This window comes from Corvus brachyrhynchos, unplaced genomic scaffold (assembly GCF_000691975.1).
Source record: "Corvus brachyrhynchos isolate BGI_N302 unplaced genomic scaffold, ASM69197v1 scaffold116, whole genome shotgun sequence".
Lineage (NCBI taxonomy): Eukaryota > Metazoa > Chordata > Aves > Passeriformes > Corvidae > Corvus > Corvus brachyrhynchos.
The window spans coordinates 4,295,085-4,316,459 of record NW_008240221.1 but is presented as its reverse complement, the minus strand read 5'-3'; the positions used below and the strand labels follow the sequence as shown (position 1 = coordinate 4,316,459).

Sequence of the window (21,375 nt, the reverse complement as noted above, 5' to 3'; positions counted from 1 at the left end):
CAGTAGTTGAATTGCTGAATGTCACTGCTGTGACAGTAAAAATGATGAGTTGGTTGCTTAGAAATTGTAGAAAAAGTGAAGCAAACTCTGTTGGTCTCTCTCAGATTGTGTCTTGTCACACTCTGTGATTTCTACTTGCCTATGCAAAATGGACCTTTACAGAAATGTACAATAGTTATCCTAAAATTAGAGCAAAGTGTGGTCTTGCTGTTGAAATGGGAGGCTCTGGTTTGCTCTTTTTTTATGTGTGCATTTGGAAATAAAGTCTTTTGAAACTAAAACTTTCCTTGTTGGTCTTTCAGACACAGTTGAGTCCATGCTTTCAGACTACGACATCCTTTCTGTGTCTAGCATCCAGCAACACTCACTGAAGAAGAGGGACCTCCAGCCTGAGACACATGTAGAGAGGCTTTTAAGTTTTTCAGCCCTGAAAAGGTAATTAAATCATCTGCAATGAAATAGCATAGTATTTTCCTTCAGTTTGTGATGAATAATGTGCAGTTTCAAACCCAGAAATTGTCTTGTTTTCTGTCATGACTGGCCAGTTCTTTTAGGTTAGTGATCTGTGTGGTTATATGACTTCAGAGAGGGTCAGAGGAAAGGGGAAAATAAGTTGTTTTATTGCTCTGATGGCTGAAGTGGCAGTAATTCAGGATTTCTTATTCTTAGGTTTAGTTTCATGTAGATTACTTCCCCTGATTGGGTTGGATCCCTTAGACCTCTTCTGGCAACGTTGTCAATACTTCTTGAATGTCCTCTGGTTCTTGTAAATCTCAGCCTTCAGTTTGGGTAGTGTGTGTGGTGTGTTGCCCAAGAGATTCACTGTATTTATTTTCATGGAAGTTTAATCCTTTTCCTACTGAGTATAAATGTCCCATTAAATAAAATACTTTTTTTTTAATCTTTTGTTTGTTTGGTTTGGTTTTGTTTTTTGGTTTTTGTTATAAGATGGGAAATAAAAGCTCAGGTGAAAGAGGGAAGGAGAAGTACAAGGGAGCAGGCATGAAGATTGCAGGGATTTTATTCTGAGAGTCAGAAAAGTGCCTTGCAGGTATTTGAGTGCTGAAATTGTGAATCTGAAATGGGGAGCAGGGTGAGAATAATACTTTGTATTAACAAATGTATATAGTTTTTTGTTCATTTGACTTCGTCTTCTGTGTTCTCATGTGCCTTCCCCTCTGTCATCTTCAACTGTCATGCAAGTTATGCATAATTTTTGAATCTCTGAATGTTTGGAAGGGTGGTTTTTAAGTTTGGAGGGTCAATTATGAAAGGTTAATGGGATCAGATGTCTGACTGTCCCTGTTTTGCACTGCCTCATGCACTCTGGCTTTAGGGTGAGGTTGCAATACTGCTGGTGATGATTACAGAATAATTGCAGAGGAGCATGCCAAAAATCTTTGACCCAAAGTCCACACAAACCAAGATCCCATGAGGCTTCTTCTTGAGAAGGTTATCAGCTTACTTCTTGGGATAGTGTTTAGTTTTTGTGACAATATATTGTAAAAAATGTACAGAGTTCAGATTTCTGTTTATGGTCTTTTGCCTGTATTATGTCAGAAAATAAGAACTTTAAGATAATTTAATTTAAAATAGATGAAGAAATTTCTTGGTCTGTTTTTTTTTAAATAGTTACCAGTAACTGGTTTTGCTTGACTGCAGATGGATAAAGCACATCATGAGCAAACTCTTACTGTTTTGGATTTTGGAGTTAATTTTTTTTTAACTTCTTTTAAAATTAAACATCTGTGACTCTTAAAATATTTACAGTTATCAATTACACAGTATAGCCTGCTTATCAGAATTAATGCTTTTTAACTTCTTTTGGACCCTCAGTAAAATGGAGATTGAATGTATCTGTTATGTGTATACTTTGCTTAAAAATAAATGTAAGTAAATTCTTTTACAGGCACTTTAAATTATACTTAACTGCAACTGCTGAACACTTTTCAGAAAAATTTCAAGCATTAATTGTGGATGGTGAAGGCAAGGAAAAGGAGTATCGTGTTCAATGGCAAGACTTCTTCACCGGACATGTTGTTGGTTAGTATGAAGTAGACTATGGGTCAATGCTGAGAAACCACAGCTTTGCTTGAGTCTCTTGGGCAGAGTAAATGGTGTATTTCCGTCATTTTCATCAGATATGGTTAGAATGAAGAAATAAATGTAATTCTTATCCCCTTGGGTTTTCTGGTTTTGTTTTTGTGGTGTGTTTGGGGATTTTTTTAGGTTTGGTGGGTGGTAAGGTTTATTGCATCAAGCTCCTAAGATAGGATTCTTGTGTTTAGTTTGGCAGAACACAAAGGTATAATTTACTTAAGCAGCAGCTTGCAAATTATTATTTTTTTTAAGAGTTGATGGTAGCTTTAATTCCATCTGGAATGTAGAACTTGAATGTTCCTTGCCCCAGAACACAAAGCCAAGGTAGAAGTGATGCACTGATGCCCAGACTGTTCAATTAAAAGACTTAAAGATAGTTCTTTGCAGATTACTTTTCTGTAAAGAAATGTAATGCTCCACTTTCAGGCAGTACTAATGCTTCTGCTAAGTTGTTTTGATTTCTGTGTTGCCTTTGTGGTGTGGTGAGACTTTCCCACTGGAATGCAGGCTGACGCCGTGAAATTACTGTCTGATAGTAGTTAGATGGCACGCTGCTTTTGTTGGCAGAAATATTATGTGTCCCATTACTAATCCCCAGAGCCATCCCAACACTTTCTGCAATATTACCTGTTAAACCTGAGTCTCGTTGACTGTGACTGTTAGGAAGTTAAGACTTGGGGGAAGTGCTGATTAATTTCTTTTTTTCTTTAAATTGAACAGTACAGAGACTGAGGAAGTAATTTGTCATGAAGTTTAGGAACAATTAAAAGCCCCCAACAAATGTAATGTGTGCAGGAGCACATGCAAACAGCTGAATTAATTTAATTCTTCCATGCTTATGTTAAAGGAGAGCATAATTCCAAGGTTGTGGCACATATTGGGGATGAAGATTTTACAGTGCGAATCAATACTGATGGAGAAGAATACAATATTGAGGTACGCTTTACTGTGGAAAACTGTATCCAGACAATCACCTTCTTTTCCTCTGGGTGTTCCTAGTTAGTTGTGTTGACACTTCTGTAGCTCAGACTAGATTTGGTGGTAGTGTTTGTTTTAGGGTGAGTAGGGAGGAGGGAGAGAAATAAGAAACCAATTTGGCTTGCAAGTGTTGACTTTTATTAGTGAGTGACATTATCTGACAGTTGTGTGTTTTGGATACATCAGGGAGAAGGTATATTTTAAACAGGAAAGGGTTTCAGAAGCAGAAATGGATAATGTTAGTAATTAGTGATGATCATGGCCTCTAACAAACTGTGGCAGTCTAAACAGAGTCGATGTCTGTGAAGCTTTTTAAAACTGGCTTTGTTACATCTTGGAAGTTTGCCCATTCTTAGAGCTTAATTGAAAATCTGATATTTTATCTGAAAATCTGGTTATTTTTCCCTACTCCCTTGTTTTTTACCATTTTCATTGTTTGTGTTATTTTGAACTCTTGGTTAAAAAAAACATATTCAACAAATATATAATTAGAGATTGTCATAATGAGTTGTTCAGTGCAGTATATTCCCAGACACAAGCAGTATTAGAATGGCTTGAATAACAGTAATTATGGCTGAGTGTTATATGGATATTGTAATTTTCTTCAAACCCAAGGATATGCAGAATTATGAGTAAACCTGAGAAATCTAGTCATGTTAAAGTATAAAACTGTGATCAAAATGCCCAAATCACTGTACTTGAGTTTTACATTGAGAACATACAGTAGCTGTTTGATTGTGGAGTAAAGCATTTTTGTGTTTGTGGTGCAGAGCAGTGTGGGTGTGCTTTGGCTCTCTGTGCAGCCAAGCCCCTGCTCCTGGCTGGCTGTGTCTGTGCAGCTGAGGGCAGGCAGTGCTGTGCAGCCTCTGGCTTGCCCACACTGCCTTGCTGGTGGTGTCCCCAGGTCAGCTTTGGCCGCTAACCAGCCCCAGATGAGATGATTCCCATGTGCAGTCACAGAGGGAGCATGCCTGAGTCTATTCCCCAAAGGCAGCATGAACAAAGCTGCTCTGCCATTTACTGCCTTTTTTTTCAAGGTAGTTGTGTATGTTTGGAAAGGCTGTGGGCCTTTGTGTAAACCACTGTTGCCCTCACACCTTGCCTTAGTGTGCAAAACCCTCAGTTTCGTGCTGCAGACATAGGGCTGCTGGCATGGCACAGCCTTCACGTTTTGGGACCTTTTTGCTGTGAAGCGAAAGCACAGTGTGCTAAATAATGGCTGGCTGAAGCTGCAAGAGCACTGCCTAAGGGCCAGAGGAGACCCAGAGCCAGGTGCTCTATGTTGTGGATGCAGGCAGTCTGTGCTGCTTGGCTTTGGCCAAAGAACTGACCCTGTCCATGCTGTATTTGGTGGTGTTGCTGTAGCTTTAACATTCAGATAATAGTAGGACTTGTCAGTAAAGTAAAAAGATGGTTTGTATGCATCTGCTGTGAGAATTGGTGTCTTTCCTTGAGATTTCATGGTCTTTGGTTTTGGAGAAATTTTAATGCTTATGAGTGACTTGGCTAGCTATTGAACATCAAAGAGCCCACATTCTGCTGTGTGCTTAAAAGCTCTCTGGTACCTGCCACCTCCTGTGCTTCTGGTGAGTGCATTTGTTAGCATGTTGGAATCGTGTGTTCCACTCGTCAGAGGAAATAATTTCAAGAGATGGGACTATGCGATTACACGGATTTATGGTTTAAGATAACAGAACACATCAGTCAGGGCGTGAGGCTTTACAATACCTCCGAATAATGGTGCAAGTCACAAGATTTAGAGTTAATTTATAACTTTCTAATCCAATAGACACTTAAAACAACACTTTGTTTTGGATTTGTGACCTATCACCTGTGGCACTTCTCACTGCAGTGCAGCTGCGTTTTGACCAATAAATTCTCATGTCACGTACACACAGATGTCTCTCTTATACCATCTACATTCTTAACTTAAACTATATAAAATCACACTATTATATTTAAAACCCTCCATCAACACCCATTTACTTACAACTATAGGAACACAGGCTCGTGATCCTCTTGCTTAAGGTTTATAAATCTCTGTCAGTTAAGCCAGACCTAGCCTCTTCCAGGGTTGTAAATCAAAACCTCCTTTAATTGCAGGAGTTTCTACTCCTCTGTCTCCCACATTAGCACAGTTAAAGATCTCCTCCTGGCTCCGTGCTGTTACAGAGGGGAGGAGATGAACCTGAGAAGCCTCCTCAGTTTGCTCAGATTCTGAGGGGAAGAAAAATTGTCTCTCCTATGGCTTTATCAGGTAGCTGCCACTACTCTGTTGAGATTCTCTCAGACTTTTGGTGGATTACCATGTACCATGAGAGAGTTGACTTCTCTTGGCTTTCTTGAGGATGTCATTTTATCAGTAGGTTTGTCACTGTGAGTGAAGTGTATTTGTGTGTACACAGAGAGCTGTGGAGATATAATGGTACACACATAAAGATTTTTACTTATCTAGACTTTGCATTCACTGTGTTCCTAACTTCTCCATGTGCTGTCAGCCACTGTGGAGATTTGTAGATGATGTGGAAGATGAAAGACTGTTGGTCTACAGATCTGAAGATATCAAAGATTTCTCAAGATTGCAGTCCCCCAAAGTGTGTGGTTATTTAAAGCTGAGTGAAGATGAACTGTTGCCAAAAGGACTGGAAGACAGGGAGCAAAATGAAGGTGAGTGTCCATACCTTGGTAGAGCAGCATCTTTGAAACAAATTAGCTCTTTCAATGCACTGTGGGCATGGAGGGGGGAAACAGCACTCCTTATGTCTTTTAAAACAGCTTTGTACTTCTGTGCACTCTGCAGTGGGACCTGTTTGGCCTCTGTGGTCGCTCAAGGAATCCGTCTTGAGCTATGATGGGGTTTTGAGAGTTTTTGGTCCCTCTTTCCTCTGTCCTTTGCTGTGTCAGCAAAAGTTGGGATAATGGATAGGAACAGGAAGAGGAGAGGTGTTAAGGCTGTGGTGATGACCATAAAAGCTCCACAGGTAAATCTGATGAATAACTCAGTTTCACTGCTATGCATTCCTTTCCTTACAGTAAGTTTGAAGACTCTTAGGAAGATAAAATTTAAGAACAGCTATTAAAAAAAAAAAGCCCAGACTAAAACTAAACATTCCTGTTCTCCTCCCAGGACCCCATCCACACTCACATTCAGGTCTTAAATAAGGGCAATAGATGCAGCAGTGGTAGTAGTATTGAGTGTTTATTTGAAATATTTACTTTAGAAAGCACCCATCGGAAGAAAAGAGCCATTCCAGAGAACTCCAAAAATACATGCAAGATGTTGGTGGTGGCAGACCATCGTTTCTTCAAGTACATGGGTCGTGGGGAAGAGAGCACCACTATAAACTATTTGGTAAGTAAATGTACCCTGTTAAAATTTGCTGGAATAGATGCAGGAAAACACAGGGATCCAGTAGTTAAAGCAACATATAACTTATACTAATTTTGTACACACAGCTTTTACCTGGGAAAGTGCTAAATCATGCTTTAAAAATACTTTACAATTAAGCGAATGTAGTTCAATAGTCTTCAAATTTCACTTAAAAGCAAATACCTTCCTTTCATATATTTCTGTTGACTATGCCATTTTCTTCCCAGGAACTTCTCTTTTCTCAGTCAGAGCTCTAGAGTCTCCTGGATTTTGAAATCCACTGCAAATGAGCATCTTTAAAGTTCTAGCATGTTTAATGATGTTAAAGCAACTCATATAGATCTTCTTTTTCAAATTCTTTCAGGACTTTTTGTCCAGAACAATAGAATTAGAATCAGGCCCAGTAAATAACTTGTTCAGTTGTACATTGGTGTTGTGGATTAACCCCAGCAGGCAGTTCAGCCTCAGGCAGCCACTTGCTCTCTCCTCACAGATGGGATGGGGAGAGAATCAGAAGGGTAAAGGTGGGATAACTTGTAGGTTGAGATGGAAACAGTTTAGTAGCAAAAGCTGTTCATAACAGCAAAGCAAAACAAGGGAATTAATTCACTGCTTCCCATCAGCAGGCAGGTGTTCAGCCATCCTCAGAAAAGCAGGGCTCCATCCTGTGTACCAGTTGCCCAGTGGCCCAGCCAAAACACTGGGGTTGTTTCTGACATGTTTTTTGTGAACTAGAACAAGGCCTACCCACAGGCTTCCAGCAGAAGTGGAGAGTATGGGCGTTTGGGGACCGGAGACAAACCAAATGAAAACACATTTGGAGGCCTGTTGTTTGTCAGAAGTCTCTTTCTGAGCTTGACTCTTTGAAATGCTAATCACACTGTTCCACTTTTGCTGGCTTTTTGACCTTTCTGTCCCCAGAAATGCTTTTACCTTCTTCAGGTAAGGAGGCCTCATTTGGTGTGTTTGCAGAGGTGCTCTTATCTCAGCATCTGACATGTGCTGAGGCTGACCCCTGTTGTGTTTCCTGGGTAGATGGGTATTGTTAACGACACAGTGATTGGAAAACTAAAGCATAAACTATTATTGAGTGGCTCTGAATGTCACTTCTCATCCTCAGCAAGTTTGGTGGTTTATATTTATTAGAAGGTGTTTTATTAAGAGAACAGCTTGAAAAGGGAGGTATTGATTGTGAGCACTGACAAGAGACTTTCTGGAACCTTGTGCTTGAACCATAATGAGGAAAATAATAGGTTTTTGGCTGGGAAGCAAGCCTGGGGGGTCAGTTAAACTAGTTAAGCACCATGCTAAAACAAAGCAGTAAAAACAGCTCCCTCCTCTGCCCTTCCCCTCAAAGAAATCTGGAAAATGAGTGTTTGAACAAAGTGTTTCCCAAAATGTCTTGTTCTTGATATTATTGCTCTTCCACTACACAAACAAAAGTGATAAATGGAAAAGTTTGTGCTATTTTTTTATGATGGAAAATTTTCAAGTATATTGGATAATACTGATCCAAAACCAACAGTACTTGGATCCAGGGAGTTTGTCTTGTTACATTATATGAGGTTCAGTTTTAATTCAAGTGGCTGTTTCTAGGTAAGTGTGTTGCAGTTTCTCTGAGCGTCTTTTGCTCCATGAAAGCTCGATTGGGTAACTTGTTTTTCTCTTCTGCACAGATTGAATTGATAGACAGAGTAGATGACATCTACCGAAACACTTCCTGGGACGATGGAACCTTCAATGGGTACGGCATACAGATAGAACAGGTATTCACTGGACTCTGCAGAGGGCTTCCAAGTTAAAGGAATGTGGTTTAAATAGCAAGATTTCTGATTATTTTTTCTGGGTTAGGGCTAAAATAATAAAATCCTACATTATTAACTCCAGCCAGGAGCACTCAGAAATAGTATCTTGCCAGCATTAATGATCCGACACATGATGCCCATTTTCAGTTCCTTGCAGTGTTTGAGATGTGAATTTTCAGGAAGAATCTTTCCATATTTATTCTTAATTCAAAATTGCTTTTCTTTTCCTGAATATGAGCAAGTTTTGTTTCTGTCAGACTTATGCATTTACTTCATATTTCTGTCGCTGGTGTTTGGCTTGCAAAGCCTGAGTGCGCCTCAAACACCGGTGAAAACACACAAATCTTGCCTGAAGAGCTTTAATGACTCCGTTACACATCATGCTAGTGTAGAGGCTTGTATATGGACACAGGGATGTAGTGACTTCAGGTTCTATGATGGTGTCTCAAAGTTAGTGCACAGAAATCTGGAAAACAGCATTAAAAACAGGAGGAATCCATCAGCTCAGCATACTTCAAGAGCTGTGATGTGGGACATGGAGACTAATGGTACAGGCCAGCTGCCCCTTTGCTGGGAAAAGATCTGCAGGAATAAAGGAGTAGTAGTAGTATTTGGGCAGGGAGGGTGTAGAGAACATTATGAACTAATTCTGGGTTACTGAGAAAGTAGCAATCCTTTAACATACATTTTGGTTAGCTGGAACTCTGAAATGATTTGGGGTTATTTATACTGGTTGTATTTGTTTGGAGTTTTTCTAAAAGTAAAATGCACTTCAAAGCAGAATTTACAGTGAAAACTTCTGACATCCTGTAAAAGGGTTGCTTAGAATGTAGTTACGTATGATTTAGTTGGTGTATTTAACTAGCAGAGGCTGGAAAGTTAATATTAGAATCATGCTGAGTCTTAATTTTTCTCCTTACAGATCTATTGAGACATTTAAAATTACATTGAAACCTTTTCTGTAGCTGTAAAATTGACCAAAATTCCTCTTCATTATTGTTGCCCTTTTTGAAATGTAGATTATCATCCACAATGAGCCGAATCCTGTAAAACCTGGAGAAAGGCATTACAATATGGCAAGAAGTTACCCAGATGATAAGAAAGATGCCTGGGATGTGAAAATGCTGCTAGAGGTAGGTTGTAAAAAATCGTGCCCCTTACAGAGACTTACTCATTCATACAGCTGCTCTGTAGTAACGGGTGAAAGTCCTCTGCTCCCTCTGCATGATGTGTAGATGTCACACAAAGTCAAACCCGCTGCTGTGCCCTGTAGCCCGTGGTAAAGGACTCCCTTGCATAATTACAGAGCAGACATCAATTAGTCTTATTAATGTGGTCTGAGTCAGAAAGGCAGTCCTGATATGTCTGGCCCTGAGACTGGCTGCCTTGTGACCTTCATCAAGTTATTGTACTTGGCTTTGTCCTCACTGTGAAAAGGGAAAATGAATAGACAAGTTATGTAAATGAATGTGTACAGTGTACTTGGGCATTAGTTTAATTTCCTGCAGCTCTGTAGCATGGCTAAACAGATGCTGTTTTCTGACTTAACCAGGTCTAGGAGGTACTTGTCTGGCACATTCGATAAATGTTATTATCTCTAGGCTTCTAACATGCACTGTAAGCTAACAAGAGATTTGATTTTTTTTTTTTAAAGCAATTTAGCTGTGATATTGCTGAGAAAGCAGCTCATGTGTGCCTTGCTCATCTCTTCACGTATCAAGATTTTGACATGGGAACGCTTGGACTGGCTTATGTTGGCTCTCCCAGACCTAACAGCCATGGTGGCATTTGTCCTAAAGGCAAGGCTTCTTTTTCTTCTGTCCCAGTTGTGGGTTAAAAGCTAGTTTTTGTTATTCATGTTTAATTCTTTTCTCCAACTTTTATGGAGTATGTTGTGTAATTTGCATGGACTCTAGTAGTTGTTTTTTTTACATAGAAGGGATGGCCATTTTTTTGGCTGGAGCTGGAAAAAGCAGGAAGGATAAAAGTCACTGAACAAAGTTACTAAGCTATCTGGTGTGAAGAAGCTGTATAGAAAAAACCCTTTTCTAAGGGCTGCTTTGTGTGGGCACATCCTGCAGTGGTTCTGGAATGGCAGATGCTGTTGTCTTGGAAATTTCTGCTGGTTTTGCCTTTACTGCAATACATGAGCTGTTGGAGCTGTGCTTGAAAGATTCCCAGCTCCAAAAACTGGCAAGAGGCAGGGTCTCAGTAGTGAGCCTGTGAGAACAATAAAGCTGTTCATTTCCCCAGACAAGTATCCCTCTCACCCCAAAAGTACCCTGAAACACAAAAAGAATGTTTCTTAATTTTAATTTGTTTATTTCTCGCTTTTGTAGCTTATTACAGTCAAATTGCAAAGAAGGATATCTATCTGAACAGTGGCTTGACCAGCACCAAGAACTATGGGAAGACCATCCTGACAAAGGTAGGAGAGCACCCTCCTCATGTGTGTGTGCTGGTGATGTGTGCCATGGGATTGTGACAAGTTTCTGTGCTCTCAGAAAAGAGCTGCTGGCTTTCCATCTGAGTCAGATCTCTGGGTACAAGGGTATAGATCATAAAACAAAAATCATCTTTTTTGTTGTAGCTGACAAGGAGAGTCAGGACTGAATGGAAGTGAAAATTGAATTCACTGTGAAACAGGAATGAGGAAACAGCTGGTGTCTCATAGGAGATGTACTTTTCTAGATATAATCAGGTTTTTGATGTCTAAAGATGAATTTAAATGTATTTTGCTTTAACAAAAAATCCCCAAACAAACAATGAAGCTCTAACAAAACAAACCCTCAAACAGAACAAGCAGGCAAAGTAAGTAGTTTGAGGCTTTTAATGAAATTCCTCCACCTGATTTTTGTGTGTCCTGAATAACTAGAGCAGAGAACAGTATAGTAGACAGGACTTATTAGTGCTAATACTAAGCTTAATGTAAGCTGACACTTTCTGGATTTTTTTCCATACTTTATTAGATAGTAAATACACAAATGAGCTTTGAAAGCCTGAATATTACCTTTGTCTCACTTGTAAAGACACCAGAGCAGTGCCTCTGTCTGCATCTATTAAATCTTTGCAGTTGGGCATATTTCACTTTTGCTGAGTTCTGCCGGCTTTTCAGCTGTGCTTTTCTGTAGCGTGATTATAATAGGAATTTATAATTGATGTGTGGGCTAAAACTTGGCACAGAAACTATCAGGAAGATAGGGAAAAAAGACAGTAAAGCTTTGTGTTAGAGGGATGCTGACAGAGAGCTCTAGCTGTTGCCATGCTATTTGCATTTGTTGTTCAATCTCCAGACTGGAGTTCTGCCTTGGATTACGAAGGAAGTTGAGTCTTCTGTCTTCCCAGTGGCAGGCTTAGGGCTTGGGACAATGGTTCACATGAGTTTCACAGGGAAAGTGCTGCATGGTGTCCACTTCAGTTTAAGAAAAAAACAAACAAACCAAAACAGCCTTCTTAAAACTCTTCTCCAAATGAAGCACAGTGAAGCACAGGAGGGATGCCTGGGCAGCTCTCCTGTCTCTGGCTCCCACATTAGCTGTGCTTAGACACGGACCAGGGCAGCGCATGGCAGCGCTTGGTCCTTCCTGTGCCCACGCAGCAGCTGCAGTGAGTTCCTCTGCAGAACTGCCTGGTCTCCTTGTGGTTACCTGTATTTCTGTGTGAGTTTAATTTGTGGTTGTCACCTTGTGAGCTTGACACACTTGCTGGGGAAGGCGCCGTGGGAGGTGCTCAGCGAGCAGAGCCGGTTTGGGATCCTCAGCACAGGCAGCCCTGTCTTGCATAAATGATGTTGGAAATTCATCCCTGTTGGGCTACAATTGTAGGTGTCTTTCCTAGAAATCATGCAGTAGCAGAGTTTATTCAGCACTCCTAATGTCATCATCCATTTAGAAGAAATAATTCTAATGGCAAGATATGTTAAATGAGATTGACTAATTGTAGTAGCTGTTGTTTGTTTGGATTGTGTTTTGTTTTAGCTTTTTATGCCTTCCAGCTGCATAAAAACAAATTTTCATATTTTAAGCATCTGCATTGCCTTGAAAACAAGTTCAGATTGGTATTCTAGGACAGCATTTTGCCTTTAAAAGTGATTTAATGTTCAAATCTAGTTCTTGAACTTGACTTTGAAAAGGACCCCGATTTTATTTACCTTCGTTTCTCCACTTGTAAAACCGGAAAAATGTTCATAGGAAATTCCTGACCATCTTGGTATATCTTAGTATTGCTGGTGGCCTGGAAGTAGGTGGGATCTTCTGCCCTTTACTGCTCAGACTAATTTTTTTCAACATTGCTATTTTCATGGTCAAAAAAGGAGGCTGACCTGGTTACAACACATGAACTTGGACATAACTTTGGAGCAGAGCATGATCCTGACAGTCTGCCAGAGTGTGCCCCCACTGAAGACCAGGGTGGGAAATATGTCATGTATCCTATTGCTGTCAGTGGGGATCATGAAAACAACAAGGTATGGTTGTTTAGTTTTGCATCAACGCAAATGTTTTTGCTATGGTCAGTGACCCTTTCATGGCAAATCTATTTAGTTAATGATTCCTGAAGTTTGAAACTACCAGAATGTAATGGATTAGCCATTAGCAAAGAAAACATTTGCATGCAGTTGGGTTCTCTGCAAGATAAGCTCATCTTTGGAATCTGGGTTTCACTGGAGTTCATAGCATGTCAAGGTGCATTTTAATTAGTTGTTTGTAATTAGCTGTGGCTGTATGCTGCTACAAGAGTCCAGTCCAGGACCTTCAGTACCACACAGCATTGGGGTGGTCCATAGCTGCTGTTGGAGAGGGGCTGCCAAACACTGTGATGGAAGCTTACCCAGGCAGTGTGGAGTTGGCACTGTGCCTGTTCTACAGATGAGAAACCCAGATTACCAGGGGTTATCTGCAGTCTGGTCTGACCTGTGGCTGTGCCCAGCCCCACAGTCTGTGCCTGTTGCTGCAGCTTCATATCCCGTCCTGGGGCTGCTGAAGCCATGGGAGAGCTGGAGTTTTCTCTGAGCCAGACTGCATAGGGGAGTCCCTGCAGTGTGTTGCAGTGTCTGTTACTGACCCAACTGTTACTTTCCCATCTTAAAATTTTTCCAAGGTATCAAACTGACAGTGTAGAGGGAATAACTGCTTTCTGGGATGCCAGAACTTGGAGGCATAGGGAGGCTGGTGCTGTCTTAGATGCCAGTTGTTGACAGAAAGGTACACTCAGTGCTGCTCTTTTCCCCTGTGGCTCTCTAGATGTTCTCAAGCTGCAGCAAAAAATCTATCCATAGGACCATAGAGATCAAGGCCCAGGAGTGCTTCAAAGAGCGCAACAACAAAGTGTGTGGGAACTCCAGGGTGGATGAAGGGGAGGAATGTGATCCTGGCCTCTTGTACCAACTGGCTGATCCCTGCTGCTCTGCAGACTGTAAACTGAAAGATGGTGCCAAGTGCAGGTAAGGGGAAATGAGCTGCAGCTTCTCTTTTACACAGGAGAGAACAATGGGCTGGGCTGAAAACTCCTAAAGCCACCTGCAGTGTCACAGGCCTCTTTCCTGGCTTTAAGGTTAAATGTGTGAGCTCACAACAGTGAAAGATTTCATGAAAGGCTTCTGTGTGCATACATTAATTTTTACAGCATTCTCTTTTCCTCAGAAGTGTCAAGAGCCACAACCTTGAAAATTATTATTGTGTTGTCATTGTTATTACTATCATTATTATTAAGCAAACTTAGGCAATCAAAAGGCATTAAAAATTTCCTGTGCACACTTTCTGTGCAAATACAATTTTTGTTTGTATTGGAAGGTGGCTTTTTACACTGATGCATACTGGTATTTCCAAACTGCTGCAAAATGTGTTTGAGCAGACAACAGTGACTGCACTAAATGACTCCTCTTTCTGTTGTTGCTTTTTGGGATGCTCATGGCCTTGTTGCAATGCAGTGTCCAATCTTTTTTTTCGTAGTTCAGCTCTACACCACGTAACATTAGAGAGCTTGTGCAACTCCTGTTGTTTAGCAAAAAAATCCATCCATTTTAATGAGTGTTTTTCACCTTCTTGCACTAGGTGAGAACAATGAAAGTAAAGGCAATGCAGAATACAAAGTAGGAAACCTTCAGGACAAACAGAAGGGGGAGAAATGTTTGGGGAAGGAAAGGGTGAAAGATGTTGTCCTAAATTGAACAGCAAGTTACAAGAGGATAATCCCAAGTGCCTTGAATAAATACAAGGGTCCCTGTGTTGTCTCTCAATATGTTGTACTTTCTATGTGATTTTACCTTTACATGAAGAGTGAGTGGGTATGTAGAAAGGTGGTTGTGGGAGAGGGCAGAGAGGGCAAGGGTTGAATCAATGAGTCAATCTCCAAGAAGTAGCTTTTTTTCCCCTAAACATCTTTTTTCTCTGGCTTTGTCACACTTGTACTTATTTTTTTTTTAATTGGTTAATACTGATTTCTTCCATTTTGATCTTTCCCCAGTGACCGGAACAGTCCTTGCTGTAAAGGCTGCCAGTTTGAAAGTGCACAAAAGAAATGCCAAGAAGCCATAAATGCTACTTGTAAAGGAGAGTCGTTTTGCACTGGTGGGATGTCGTTCTGTCCCCTGTATGTCAGCTAGCAAAGTGCTCCAGGCTCAGTGTCCTGTTCAACCCACTTTCTGTCTTGTGCCCTTTAGTCCTCCGGTACATGTAATTTTAGAGACCAGTTAAGCATCACAATATGCTCCTATAATGAGTTTCATTGTAGTTCAGGAGTCACTCTGATTTATTGCCCAGAAGAACAAAAAAATACTGATTTTTTTTTTTTTTTTTTTTTTTTAAATTTTTTGTTTCTTTAGTGTGTCACTGGGAGGGGACAAGAATGAATTTTGCCATAGAAAGGGTGGAATTACTGCAACTCTGCTTCATTTCCCCGCTTGTTTACTTCCTCCTCATAATCTTTATTGGAGGCAGGGAGTCAAGCCAGAGTGTGTGCTTTGCTGAGGGGGGCTCCAGGGTCTTCACCTACTGCTTGGTTGCCAGTGTCACAATGCCTGAGCTGTTGAAAGCCTCCAGAGCTTCTGCTGCCTCTCAGAGCAGCTGGCAGGGAGCCCGCAGATGAAAGCTAAGAACAAGCTATTGGGGTTTTCCTGGGAAAAGTCTGTATTTCCATTATTTTCCTTTTTTCTTCTGCATACTTAGGTGCTCTGCCCTTTGCTCTAACACAGTCCTCCCACTCTGCTGACTTCCATCTGTAGGGAACAGCAGCGAGTGTCCCCCTCCAGGGAATGCTCCGGATGACACAGTGTGCGTGGACATGGGGAAGTGCAAGGATGGGGAGTGCATCCCTTTCTGCGAGAGGGAGAAGAACCTGCGGTCATGTGCGTGCAACGGTGGGTGACACAGACTGAACTGAAACACGACTGCGACTGAAATCTGTATTTCATCTCTGCTCCTTGGAGAGTGCTGGCTTCACTGTGGGCTGGCCTCTGACAGCTGAGTTTGTGGTTTTTGGGAAAGTTTAAACTGTTGGGTTTTGTCAGCTGTTTTCTGTTTAAAAAGGGAATGCGAATGTCCTCCTGGCTTCTCGTGGTCTGGGTTGAAGACAGTAAGATGAGACTTACGGTCTGACAGTCCAGCTAAGGGAGAGGACACTCTCCTACCTTCCAGCTCTACCACAGATGGACAGAAGGGATTGTAAGGAGATTCCAACCAACCTCTGGATCCAGCATCTGGCAGAGGAGTAGTGGCCTCCAATAAGTGATTAAAGAAAGATATCAAAGAGAATTAAATCCCTTGAGAATATAGAATCCCCAAGTTCATTCTCCTCCTAACTTGCCTGCCATATACTTCTGCCAATGTGTTTTCCTGCTCCCTTGCTGTCCATATTATCCCTTAAATGTGGAAAAGCAGCCGGGAGTAGAATGAAAGCTTCACAGGGGCAATGCAATGAATTGCTGTGAGCCCCACTCTTTGAGATGGAGGGCATAGCCAAGGAGAAGGATGCGTAGAGATCTCCGAGTCTAAGAAATATTTGTCTTTTTGGATGTGTTTGGAACCTCTTCACTGGCCTGTTGATTCATGCAATGTTGGGGTATCAGCTTGGAGAACTTGGTCCCACTGTACCCCCTAATATGTTGCACAGGGCATGTGATTGAGTTTTAGGCTTGATCGTCACAGTGCCTGAAATTGGGTGGCTTGGTCCTGCCTTCCCTGTGGGGAAGCTGATTAGGACTGTGCTCAGCCAGGGGACATGTGGGTTTGTGGGTTGCAGGTGACTCTTTGTGCTTCCAAGGAATGAGTTTGCTGCTTCATTACAGAAACAGATAATTCCTGCAAGGTGTGCTGCCGGGACGAGCAGGACAGATGCACGCCGTACGTGGATGCCAATGACCAGTTCCTGTTCCTACGCAAGGGGAAGCCTTGCACTGTGGGGTTCTGTGACACAAATGTAAGTGTGCCCAGCTCTGCTCTGCTGGGGGTCTGAGTCCTCGGGAAGGAGGACTGTGCTGGGGAAGAGAAGCCAAAGCTTGAGCAGGGTAACAGGTTTTATGTACCTCTTCATGGGGCAAATATTAAAGGGTGTTGGAGGCTGCAGGTCTTGGAGTTCTGCAGAGACCCATGCAGGGGGAAGCTGTCACCTTCTGCAGCTGCTCAGTACCCCCTCTGCTGCTCCCCACAGCTCAACCAGCTGGCACCCTGCGCAAAGGAGGGGTCTGAGCGCTGCCATAAGCTCGGCTGGGTTTGCAGTGCTTGCCTTCCTAGTTGGTCCCGTTAGCCCAATTTATTTTTACTCCAATAATTCAGGTCAGGGAGCAATCACATGAAAATCCAGCCGGCAGTATCTGAAAGGGGCAGTGAACCTGTGGCAGGGAGACTGATGGGTTGCTGGCATTCAGTGGCCTTTTCCATGGTACAGCTGCACAAACACCTGCAGACCGCAGTGGTTGGAGCTAAACTGGGTGTCAGCAGAAGTGAATTTGGGAGGGCGTGCCCCAGTCCTTGTGCTGGCAGAACTGGAAGACCAAGGTGCTACTGTGTTAAACCCACACAGCCAAATCTGGGAGTGAGTTGGTCTGTAACCTTGGGCTCCTGATAGCTGCAGCTTTCTTGGTGGGTAATGGGAACCGAGGCTCCCAGTGTTTAAATCTCTCCAGAAACATCAGCTTTATGTCCCCTAACATGAGCCAAAGGTGGAGTGGATTTTGCATGTTTCAAACATTAAAACTTGATCTGATTCAGACAACAATCGAATTGAAACTGGTTTGATAAAAATAAGGGCAGTAAAAATGGATTGCTGCTATTGGGCACCAGTGTAAATCTATATTCAGAATGTAAGTGAAGTTACACTGTGTCTGGAGAACTGAGAACTCATTTCATTACCATCATTGTATCTCCTTCTCCAAGAAGGCAGTACTTAGTGCTTAGGTAGCATAAAGTTATTTTGTTACTTTTGCAGGGCAAATGCGAGAAGCAAGTACAGGATGTGATTGAACGATTTTGGGATTTCATAGACCAACTCAGCATCAATACTTTTGGTAAGATACATAACCATATCTTTTGGGGGTGTCTTGAGTTCATGACATAAACCTCTAAAGCCTCAGAGGGAATTAGCTGGCTGGATTTATTCACCCGTGTGCAAGGGTAGATGGTAGCTGTGCTTGTGATATATCTAAGTATGTTTTTGCCTGGAGTTTGACACTACTGATCTCACCTTTTAAAGCTGAAAGGATGGGGGATTGTTTTGCATTTTTGTACTCCATTTTTTGCTGGGCATCTTCCAGGCTTGTGAAAGGGACGATAGCTTCTTGTCTGAATACCAAGAACTAGGGCAATTAGAGAAAAGGATATAACAGTCAGTCTCTTTAGAGGTCAGCTAGATCCAGCAGGGTATGAAGTGGGCCTCTCAGTGGGATTTAAATGTCAACAGACTGGGAGGGGAACACTTCCTTTCTCTTTCATTTAAGAAAACCAGAGGTCACACACCTCAAGCTGTGCCTGTGCTGAGTTGGCCTCCTTGGTCTTGATCCCAACCGTGCAACCCAAGCAGGTGTCACCTCACCCCAGGTGTCACCCCCAGTGTCTCGCCCTGTGTTACTGGCACCAGACAAAACCAGTGGTTAAGCTGGTGCTGTGTCATGAGCCCTAACTGTGTGTGCTCATGGTATTGCTGTGCCTGCACAGTGCAGTTATTTGAGTTGTGGCTTTCAGTCTCAAGTTTCAGGGACAAAAAATTTTCTTACGTAATTGATAAAGCTATTTAGCCTGCTTGGATAGAGGCAGTTTTTGAATCTTTGACATTCAAATATTTTGTTTGTGGAGGCAGGTAGAGATCACATGACTGTTACATCAGAATTTGGTAATGGACTCACAGTGTGTCTTGTATGAGAGGGGCACCTTGGCTGGCTCAGTTTGGCTGTTCCAAAACAACCCATATTAAATATTACACCCTTACAGCATTTCTATTCCGAGAACAGAGAAAAACCTGCTATTGTTAACATACTGGATACAATTTTCTAAAATTGTATAATTTTATCTTTACCTACTCCAAAGTAGGCAGCCTGTGCTTCTCTGAGCAATTCTGAGGTTTCACTTGACTGAGCAGTGGCTGCAGAAGGGGGGGATAGATGTGTGTGTTCATGAAACTGTATTTGGTTGGTAACTGACAGATTTGAACTCGTTTCACAGGGAAGTTCCTAGCAGATAATATAGTGGGCTCTGTGCTTGTCTTCTCCTTACTGTTTTGGATTCCTCTCAGCATCCTTGTGCACTGTGTGGTGAGTAAGCTGTCTTTGAGATGACTGCTGTGAGAACATCCTTCATATGTGAAATGGCAGATGGCTGTGAGAGAAAATCATGGGAAGCTTTTAGCAAACCCTGAGGGGAAGTTCAGCATATGTAAGGCTTACTGCTCCTTCAGTAGGCAAAACTCTTGCTAAACTCTGCCAGGCCCTGGCAGACCCAGTGCTCCCATGACTATTCCCTGGAGCCTTTCCCATTCTTTCCCAGGCAGATTTTCTTTCTCTGCCTTCTAAATTCTACCCAAGTATAATTTTAGTATTTTTAGCATTAAGAACAAAGTCTTCTAAAGCCCTGTGAAGAAATAAGACACCCACATTTTGAGGGGATACCCAGAGTGGGAAGTGATCTTAGTTGATCTTGGGTGGATGGGTAAAGAGAGAGAGAGCTCATGGCAACGGGGAGTGTGGACATGCGGTGTGCTGCCAACAGCAGTGTGGGCTTAGAGCAAAGGGGTGCTGTGCCCACAGGCACTCCTGGGATGAATGGGAAGGCATGGGAAGTAGGGGAAGAGAAAAGAGCCCCCCACAAAGTGCTGTGTCCCTGCAGGAAAAAGGAGACCTTGCCATAGAGAAATTATATTTCTTATTTTGTGTGTGTTTCTCAATAGGACAAGAAACTGGACAAGCAGTACGAGGAGAACACAAAGTCCCTGTTTTGCCCCAGTGTAAGTTGCTAAGTCTGAGTTGGCAGAAGGCTGTCTCATGTATTGGAAAACCTGAACGTCAGGTGCCTGCAGAATATTTACCAAAAGAGTAGCAACAGAGAGCCCCAGAGCCCCCTGCTGCAGAGGGGTGAATCCATGTGAGGGGAGGCTGGTTTCTGAACAAGCCTCTGTTCACTCTCACCAAGCACTGCAGTGTGGCAGGGTCTGATCCTTCCTTCCTGTAAGAGCTGAGCCTTGTTGGCAGAGCCACTGTGGTGCAGCAGAGAGGGGCAGGAAGCCCTCCGGGGCAGGAAGCCGCTCTGCTCCACAGAGCACAGCTTCGCCCGTGTCCGGCATCCCCTCGGCACAGTGCACTTGGCAGTGCCAGCCACAGGCTGCTTCTTCCCAGCCAGGTGCTGTCACTGAAGCACGAGGCTCAAAAATCTCTGCAAAATGCAGTGTCTTTGCTGCAGAATTGTTGTTTGCAGGAGTTGGCTTCTAGCAGCCAGGTGTGCTACAGCCTTCCAGTTGCTGAAGGGGCCCATTGGTGGCACTTCTCACCTTGTAAATACTGAGCTGGGAGAGGGGAAGAGCAAAAAAATGCCAAGACAAATTTTAATTACAGTCCAGCACATGGCACCTTGTGACATAGTTTTGGGTATACTTTCCTGTGCTTTGACAATCCAGTTCCTATTAAGAACTGAAATACTCAATTAAGGAAATGCTGTTCTGTAAGGGGAGGGGGGGAAATGCCTCTCAGAGCTCTTCCTTGTACAACCATTGGAGGAAGCATACTGAAGTCAGAGACCACTGAGGCAGACCGCCTCTGTCATCTACTGTGACAGAACTGAGGGTGGTCTTAGTTCAAGTGCCCCACAGCTGGTCTTGAATGCCATGAGAAAAGTTATCTTATTGCTTCTTACCTGCATTCAACTGAGAAAATCCCAGAGGGGGGAGAGAGAAGCAGAGGTATAGCCAATGGGCTCCTTCCACCAGCAACAATTAACAGATTTGTGTCTTTTGAATCTGCTGAGGATGGAGCACTTGGGAAATGGTAACAGCTAAACACCTCATCCTTCCCAAGATTAACATTTGCTGAGGTCGTTGGGGATTTTTTCATGCCTAGAGATCTCTGGGTATTTTCCAAACCATGCTCAAATAGAAGCAGGCATCAATGGACCTGTACTTAATCTGGGTTGCAGAATTTGGCTGTGATGACACTGGTCCCTGCAGTCTTTGACCCTGTGTTCAGTGCAGCTTCTTGTACATGAAACCATGAACTCTCCAAGTTGGAGGACTGGAATAAGCTGTACCTTGGACTGTTTCCCTGCACTGAGCAATGTGTCATGTGGCTTGACCCTGCATTTCCAGTCCTAGGTTTTGCCAAAGCAGTTGGGCCCCAGGAAGGTAGGGCTGAGAGAGTCATCAGCTCTGTCCCAGTGAGGCTAGCCCTCGCGGTGCTTTATACAGACAAGGAAGAAGCAGAGCTAGAAGGGCCTTTCTGCCTTTAGGGAGTGGCAGGGAGGACGTGGTAGCCTTTAGGCTGTTCTAACAGGAGTGCAGCGGCTCCTCAGAAGGTGCCTTCTCCCTTTGAAAAATGGTGCAAAACCCAAACCCTGGACTAGCTGCTGGTTGCTTTTGCCACGGCTTTTGACGCGGCTGCTTGTGTCTCGCAGAACGTGGAGATGCTCAGCAGCCTGGACTCCGCCTCCGTTC

General features: G+C 42.7%; 1 protein-coding gene across 1 annotated transcript in view; it reads left to right on the top strand.

Annotated features, from left to right (window-relative positions):
• The first annotated feature begins 302 nt into the window (after positions 1-302).
• Positions 303-21,375, top strand: part of ADAM17 (ADAM metallopeptidase domain 17) — a 23,034-nt gene continuing 1,961 nt past the window's right edge. Inside the window, 18 exon segments of the mRNA XM_017744991.1 lie at positions 303-435; positions 1,910-2,043; positions 2,948-3,036; positions 5,577-5,745; positions 6,300-6,430; positions 8,125-8,214; positions 9,273-9,386; positions 9,908-10,052; positions 10,593-10,681; positions 12,566-12,718; positions 13,494-13,693; positions 14,716-14,819; positions 15,473-15,607; positions 16,535-16,665; positions 17,674-17,752; positions 18,903-18,991; positions 19,624-19,680; positions 21,336-21,375. The exon segment at positions 21,336-21,375 is cut by the window's right edge and continues 49 nt beyond it. Coding sequence (XP_017600480.1) covers positions 317-435; positions 1,910-2,043; positions 2,948-3,036; positions 5,577-5,745; positions 6,300-6,430; positions 8,125-8,214; positions 9,273-9,386; positions 9,908-10,052; positions 10,593-10,681; positions 12,566-12,718; positions 13,494-13,693; positions 14,716-14,819; positions 15,473-15,607; positions 16,535-16,665; positions 17,674-17,752; positions 18,903-18,991; positions 19,624-19,680; positions 21,336-21,375 — 2,068 coding nt within the window. The 5' untranslated portion in view covers positions 303-316.